An 8,582-nucleotide genomic window follows, 5' to 3' on the forward strand; every position below is an offset into this window, starting at 1 on the left:
TCCAAAAGTCCTGTTCACACTAAACAGGTGGCTAATTCTGCGTCTCAAAATTTACTACACCCCATGCAACATGGCTAACTCTGTACACAAATTGGTAATTTGCATTGTATATATTGTACTTTATTAGTAAACTGCTTTTTTATAATGTATTAACTGTCTTTGTTATATAATTTGCTGAATACCTTATATGTTTATTGCCTCTGTTATGGAATTTTTAATTCTGTTATTTCATTTTAATTGTGTAGGACTACAGATGGAAATTAGCATATGCTAAATCTGGTGCAGCCATCTTTTTAACTGCACATTGTCCTGATATAAATAAACTTAACTAACTAAACTAAAACACCGCTATTGTGTAAATAAACTACCAAAACGCATAAAAAGTTTTCTGTTTTTAGTTCAAAACTGTTGTGTAAATGGCCTGAGAGTCAACATACAGGAAGTTGTGATATTCTGTTTTTATTAGACTCTGAGAATTGCACTTTATTAAATACTGTATGATTCATATATATCAATAAAAGTCTTTTTAACATTCACAAGGCATATGAATGAATTATTTAAAATATGAACCTTTTTTTCGAAATAAATTTGATTAATGAATGTTCAATAAATTATTTTGTTCTTTTACATATTTATTAAACATTGTATCAATTCTGAATGATTTTTAAGTGTTTTTATTAGTGCTGTCAAAACGATAAATCCAGATTAATCAAATCTAATATTCACACACACACATCTAATATTGAATTCAAAATATTAAAACACACACACACACACACACACACACAAATTTATAGTAGATGCAATTAATTGCGAATAATTTATTTGACAACACTAGATTTATCTAAAAATAAATATTATACATTTTTAATTATTAAATAAAATTATTTCTTCATTAAACTTTTTTCACAAATAGCCTAATTGTAGGCTATAATTAAAAATATATAGATATCAATTTTAGCGCTTACAGTAATTGTGATTTATCGATTTGATAGAACTAGTTTTTAAAAATATAGCCTATCATAAATAAATGTTTATACCTTTATCAATTTCTCAATAAAACGTTTAATAAAAGTTTTTTTTTTTTTTTTACAATATAAAATTATTATTTTTTAAATAGCCTATATATAGCTATTATCCATTTTTTTTATCCATTTAATAAATAAAGGCATTGTTAAATGTTAGCGCTTGAAATGTAGCTATATCACTAATTGGTGTTTTTGGTAAAATGTAATATAATTACAATATGATTAAATGTGAAAAAAATGTAAGTCGACCGGGTCCATGCTGTTATTATTCATCAGCTTCGCTTCCTCTGTGCCCCACATTCTCCGTCTTTTAATGTTCAGACCGACGCACTCTCTCTGGGCAAACCACAGGCACTTAGGGAAAGCTGGCTGGAATGTGCTACAGGCCAATAGCAGCGAGACCTTCAGCTGAATCTTAAATGGCTCGGTCAGTGTGTGAAAGAAAGCTAATGGAATTACTCATTTAATGGAGCTGGTTGTAAAGCAATAGAAATTGTGCTGCTCAGTGACAGTCCACATCGCCCAACAACCATGAAGAGCTGTGTCGGTACAAACATTAACTGAAGATAAGAATGAAGAGTTTAGCAGCTACGAGTCTGGAGTAAAAAAGCGCTCAAAGGCCCCACGTGACTTCAGTGACGTTTCTGTGTGATGATGACTGTAGCTGAAGAGGTGACTCATGACCAATCACACAATGACATTATTGTGCCCCTCGGCTAGTCTCTATTGAGATGCAAAGATGTAAAAGTGCTATTTTTTGCTATTGCTAATTTTTCTCTTTTTATTGTCTCCTTGCTTGGTTCATTTCAGAAAGAGAGCGCAATAAGGACAATTTACATTTCACTAAAGACAGTTTGCATTCAAATGTTAAACCTCTTTCAGATTCTGTCAAACCACATTATTCAGTCACTGGCTCGTGTGCAACTCATTTTGCTGTATCTATAGGACTTAAATCAAACATGCCTACACTATTGCTTTACAATAGCTAAAAAGATTGTTGTGTGCATATAACAAAAATGTTTTGTCAGTTCTACTTGGAAAATGTACTTCACGTGGTAACATTACAGTTTTGTTGAAAGGTTACTGATCAACTGAATGCAACCACGCTGTAAAAACAAGGTTTTACTGAAGCATAACTCAGTATGTAACCTGATTTCTCCAACAAGGTAAAATGACTTAATAAGTTTGATACAATCTTTCTTGTTTTATTTGATGACAGTCCTTTTCCACCAATACACTCAAAAACATAATTCCTCTTACTTAATTTAATTGAAAATAAATCAGTTTAGTTTGTTTAGATCAAATTAATTTACACTATAAAATTAGAATGTATATCAGGTAGAAATACCTCCTTAAAGCAACATCTACAGTACTGTACGTTCACAGTGTATATGTATCCGGTTTCTTCTTGAATGTTGTCATAAACCCAACAGGGGACTTTTGATCCCTTAAAGCTCTTTGGTTTGACCCTCTTTGACCCTGAAACAGAAACTCAAGTGACTGATGCGCTGGACATTAGTGCGAACTCACCTTCAGAAATACCATATAATATGACATTTGATAAAACACATTGAAAGTGCCATTGGGAGTGATCAATTTATATTTATTACATTTGTTTAAATGAGACATATTTAATATGTATACATATTTGTATACATTTATATTGTTATTTTGTATTTTTATATTATGTTGAATACATTGCAAATCAATACATTACTGATTAAAAAGTTTGGGGTCAAAGATAAAATAATAATAATAAATATACTCAGCAAGGATGTGTTAACTTTATCAAGAGTTTATATTCTGAGTGTAATTAGCAAATAAATGCTGGTTTTTGAACTTTTTTATTAATCAAAGAGTCTTGAAAAATGTATCATGGTTGAAACAAAGAAAAGAAGCAGGTCAACTGTTTTCAACATTGATAATAATAAGAATAAAAATGTTGCTTGAGTGCCAGATCAGCATATGAGAATGATTTCTGAAGGATCATGTTACACTGAAGACTGATGCTGAAAATTCAGCTTTGACAACAGGAATAAATTACATTTTAAAATTGAAACGAAGAAAGACATTTTAAAATTGTAATGACATTTCACAATATTACAGTTTATAATAGTATATGCACTGAAAAAAACAATAAACAAAATGTACTTAATTTTTCTTTGGCAAGTTTTTGCACAAATATGTTTTAAGTAAATTGTACACGCATATTTTTAAAGTAAATTTCACATATGGAATTAAGTAAACTCTACTTAACTAAGTTAAGTGATAGTAATAAATAAAATTAAAAAGTAATTTTAACTTTGCTAGTAAAAGGTTGATTATTATCTATTTAGTTGCCTTTTCAAGCTTTTATTTGTTATAATTTTGATGATTATGGCTTATGAAACCCCCAAATTCAAAATTCGAATATTGTGAAAAGGTTTTCACAGCTGTAAGCCATAATCATCAAAATTATAACAAATAAAGGCTTGAAATATAATGAGTCTATATTATATTAGTTTCACCTTTTAAGGTGAATTACTGAAATAAATGAACTTTTGCACAAATTTTTCGAGTTTCACTATACTGTATATTCTAAAATTGTTTTATATACAAAGGTAAAACTGAGATAAATTGTAAACAAAGCAATTCATTAAAAATGTTTACATTTTAAACAGCTTTGAACAACTTTAACCTGAACTGAATTAAAAAGAAAATTGTCCTTTTAATACGTACACGCAACAAGGTCATGTGCAACTATCCAGACATCCAACAATTATCACACAGATGTAGTTTGTAATAATTACTTCCTATATGCTTTTAACATGCTATCCAGCAGGGGAAAGATCCATCAGAGCATGCTGTGTAAGAGCAAGGAAGCGATGATTCATAGGTCTTTGGCAATGTATCACTTTAAAAAAAAAAAAGAAAAAAAAAGAAATGACAAACATGCAGCTTAATCTCTTCTTCTTAATGCTCGGAAACAAAGGTCAGCTGAGTAACTAACAGCCGCTATACTGTAGTCTCTAGACTGAGACTTTCCTCAGAGGAAGAGAGTGAGGATGTTCTTTTCACTTGTCATTTAGCCTCACAAATAGTTCTATCAAGGTTAGAATGACCTTGTGAATGTCCCTCGTGGCCATTTCAATTTACTCCAGGGCGCAAGGGGGAGGAATTCATATTGTGCCTTTCCCCTATGGTTTCCAATCAAGCCAAAGTTGGTGGCTGGTCATTTATTACTTTGACACGGGGGCATGACCACTGTCATCAGCAGAGGTGGTACATTTTTAAAAAAAATGTCAAAAGTGAAAATGGGTCAAAATTGTTCATTATGCGCTAAAGGAGTGAGTCAGCAAAATTTCACTCCAGCAGAGGATATTAGCACGAGCGCTTTGTGTTCATTCACAATATCCTTTGTCAAGTTATCAATGCCGTCATCTCATCCGAACAACCTCGTCCGTCACATGGGGCAGTGTGTCAGTAAAACAGCACGTTTACAGATGTAGGAGGAAAGGCAAATCATAAACATTACATTGGGTATTTTCCATTTTTCTTTTCTGACATTTATATTTTGCCACGGTTCTATGTGGGCAGAGCCTTAGGATGTTATTTGAATAACATTTCTGCGCCCATCACTGTGCCCGTGGCCACTCGAAAGATACATTGAAAATGTCACTGGAAGTGGAGGAGGGTTATAATCTGTAAGGACTAGCTTTAAAGAATTAAACATCTGGAGAGACGTGTAAAGGATGTTTGGGGTGGCGTAAGCCAATTCTGGAGTCATGTTATTTGCCTTGGACTCAGTTGAGGGTATTAGGATCTTTAAGCCTGTTGAGGGTTGTAATTGTGAATCACGTGAACTGGTTTACAGGTTCTACATGAGTTTTTTGAATGTAGTGTGGCACGACTGCAGTATTAGAGAAACAGGCCTAACTGCGCCTCATTGTGTACGCACCGCATCTCTGATACTGGCACTGACATGCTTTACATTGCTTTATAGCTTTATTATCTATGTGCACATATTTTAATTGTACGTCCTTATGCAAACTAAACATCTTTGTTTTAAGAGAAGCTTCTTTATGTGCCAAAGGAAGAAAAAAAGAGCATAATAATCCTTTTAGCAAGTTCCTTTAAGAGTGCATTATACTAACTCATTTTGAATATGAATATATAATTGATATTTTTGTTCATTACTTTCTTGAATTGTACATCTGAATGTGGCAATGTGTACATTTCCCCTTGCAAGCTTTTTCCAACCCTTCCCAACTGCAATGATTCAAATACAGTGATTTTTTGTGTGATCTAGATTTATGTTTTTATTTCAAGGTATTTCCAGTCAGTCTATGTCATAAGAAAACTCTGCTGAAAACAAATAGATGTAAGAGAAATTATTTCACATTACATTTTTCTACATTAATAATCTGCTGGATATTGGTGTCTCCGTGTGCTTACAATCCCACCAACAGCTCCTTGCTCGGAGAAAAGTGCCTTTCATCATATACAGTGTAAAACAAAAGCATTTTTTTTGTTTAAGGGCTTTATTGTTTAATGCACGAACGCAGCTGGTCTGAGAGTCTCGATCTAATCCAGTGGTATATGCACATTGTGTTGTGGTGGAAGCAGATTAACTTCACAGATAAACAAATACACAAGGACAGAGCTCTAACTCTTCTTGTGCTGAAGTGCTGTCCATTAATGCCTTTAGAGCAGTTCTTTAACAATCGATATCTGCATAATAGCCTCCATCAAATAGCTTCTTCGTTCACTGTCTAATACATTTGCATTTCAAGATCTTCTTAAATGCGTTCTGGAAGTCTTTGTTAAAGTACGCATATATGATGGGATTCAAAAGTGAGTTGGAGTATCCGAGCCAGTTAATGACTGCCGTCAGCCACTCGGGCATAAAACAATCTGGACAGAATGGCAAAACAAGCGCCACGATGAAGAAGGGCAGCCAGCAGAAAATGAACGTGCCCATAATGATTCCCAGAGTCTTGACCGTTTTGCGCTCTCTGGCCAGCGCCACTTTGCGCTTCGCTTCCGTGTTTTTCTCGTTTCTGTTCTCGAAGCACGGCTGAGGGTTGTTGGGGAGGCTCAGGTGGTTTTTGGAGACGGTTTGAACTTCTGTGATCTCGAACGACTCTCCGTCCTCCGCGTGTTTCAGCGCTCCGTTTACGCACGGTTGCGGCTCCACGCTTCGCCTCCAAGTTTTGCCCAGCTCGCCGTTTGCCTTCCTCGGGAACAGCGCCGGAGACACCGAGAGGCATTTGTCCGCGATTTTGGCTTTCTCGGGTTTCTTCACCGTTTTCCTTATACGAAACCTCGCCGCTTTGAATATCCGCCCGTAGAGGACCAGCATGAGGATGAGGGGGATGTAGAAAGCTCCAAAAGTTGAGTAGATGGTGTACCCGTGGTCTTGGCTGATTGTGCACGCGTCGGGGTCTGCCCGGTCCTCTGGTTTCCTCCAACCCAACATGGGCGGAATGGAAATGGAAAATCCTATTAGCCAAGTGAGGCTGATCAAGATAGCCGCTCTTCTGGGGGTCCTTTTATTCACATAGTCTATGGGATCGGTGATGGCCCAGAACCTATCCAAAGCGATTGCGCACAGGTGCAGGATGGAAGAGGTGCAGCACAACACGTCAAGAGAGATGAATATATCGCACATCTCCTGTCCCAAAGTCCATTTGTTCAAAACCTGATACAGGGCTGCCATGGGCAGTACCAGAACCGACACCATGAGGTCTGTGACGGCCAGAGAGCCGATAAGATAGTTGGCCACATTCTGAAGCGATCTCTCCAAGGCGATGGCAGCGATGACACACGCGTTTCCCAATATGGCAAACAGAATTAACGCAGCCAGGAAAAGCGAGCCGATTATTTGGTAACACAGAGCAACTTCACTAACTGTCGTCTCGTTCCCGCTCCAGTCTTGGCTTTCTGTGGTGTTGTTGTAACTCTCCATGGTGAGAGCGGTCACTCAGAAACAGTCCCTCGCGCCGGTCACCTCGCTGCTCTGAAGACGCATGGCGGGCTCCGGGCTCAGGAAGTGCCGCACGCTCGAGCTGCGATCATTGGCGCCCAGTGACGAAGTGAATTCATTTATACGAGTCGTGCTAAGTGCGTCAGAGATCGAGAGGTTGGCGCGCGCACTTTGCAGAGCTGTCGTGCAAGCTTTAAAGTAGTACAAAGTTGTATTTAGGATATGAGCTGCTATTCTAATATGTTTTTGATATATTCAACAGTTGATGTTATGAAAGTTGAGCACACAAATTCAAGAACGTGCTTGTTCAATTGTTTCTTGGTTGTCAATTAAGGCACAATTATGAAAATAGATTTTTTTTTAACAACCCTCTAAAACTTTTATATTTGTTTATTTTATTTTTGCAGTGTTAAACGAATTGCACTTTTTCCAATCAATTTGGATTTCCCTACTAATGAAAAATATCAGCTTGAAATTTATCTGGATTATTATTATAATTTTTTTTTTTTTTAAGAAAACAAATGGAATAAAATAAGTTAAATGGTTGGAAAGAAAGATGAAAAATACTTTAAAGAGCATATAATTCTGTGAACAACTAATGAATTGAAAACGTATAAAAATAATATATGTATTATGATATGCTCATTGCAAAACTGACAGTATAATATGCCAGTATAATGATGATGCTTTCGAATATCATAAACAGTTGGATGATTATTATAATTATTAAAATATGCACTCTGTGACTTTTTGTAGAGATGCATCAGAAAAAAGCACTTTCAGCACCACGGACAGTTCCCAGTGTTACCCAGAACGGAAATCTGCTGCCATCTGGTGAGAGCATGGCAAAAAGATGAAAGAACATTAATGACGGCGAAGTATTGAACGAGACCCCGTTTCCTAAAGACTCAGATCACTCTCAAAACCATGCAGCATAGATTTTCTCTCAAAAGCGCTAGAATATAAATAATATCAATACATTTATAACTCTGGCTATAGCAAAGCCGACAACATGCTCGGATGATTAAAACAGAAAAGGTTTGAGAGCATGGTTTTGACATTGATTATTAATATTAATAAGCATTACACCATATAATGCCTAACCCATCATATTCAACTTGAATGTCTCTTTGGTTTAAGTTGTTTTAATCTTTTAGCGTTATCTTTTTCTATCATTTAAATTAATAATCAATATTTGAATAGTCTATTAATGTTTAATATTTACAATGTATTTTGTTTAAAAGTTGCATTAAATTGATTTAACAATTTCTTGAAATGACCTACAACAAATCCATTGTCATCCATTGAAATGTACATTAAATTAAAATATTCCAATTAAAAGATAATTTACATATATCATGCATTTGATATTAATGTACATTTTGCACACATTTCTATATTGATATATGTATTATTTTATTGCATATGAATTATTATGTAATATTTTATTCAAAATATTTTTAAAAAACACACACGCATGCACACGCGCGCACACACACACACACACACACACACACACACACACACACACACACACACACACACACACACACACATACTTTTTTATTTGTTTATTTGCACTTGTAACT

The 8,582-nt window shown here is 35.3% G+C and overlaps 1 protein-coding gene across 1 annotated transcript; it reads right to left on the reverse strand.

Moving 5' to 3' along the window:
- Positions 1-5,439: 5,439 nt before the first annotated feature.
- Positions 5,440-6,975, reverse strand: htr1aa (5-hydroxytryptamine (serotonin) receptor 1A a; the record flags this gene model as incomplete). The annotated part of the gene is made up of 1 exon (XM_079637683.1): positions 5,440-6,975. One exon carries the CDS (start codon positions 6,973-6,975, stop codon positions 5,773-5,775), a length of 1,203 nt encoding a protein of 400 aa, XP_079493809.1. The 3' UTR covers positions 5,440-5,772.
- Positions 6,976-8,582: the final 1,607 nt, after the last annotated feature.

The sequence above is a fragment of the Phoxinus phoxinus genome (genome assembly GCF_949152265.1).
Source record: "Phoxinus phoxinus genome assembly, chromosome: 15".
Taxonomy (NCBI): domain Eukaryota; kingdom Metazoa; phylum Chordata; class Actinopteri; order Cypriniformes; family Leuciscidae; genus Phoxinus; species Phoxinus phoxinus.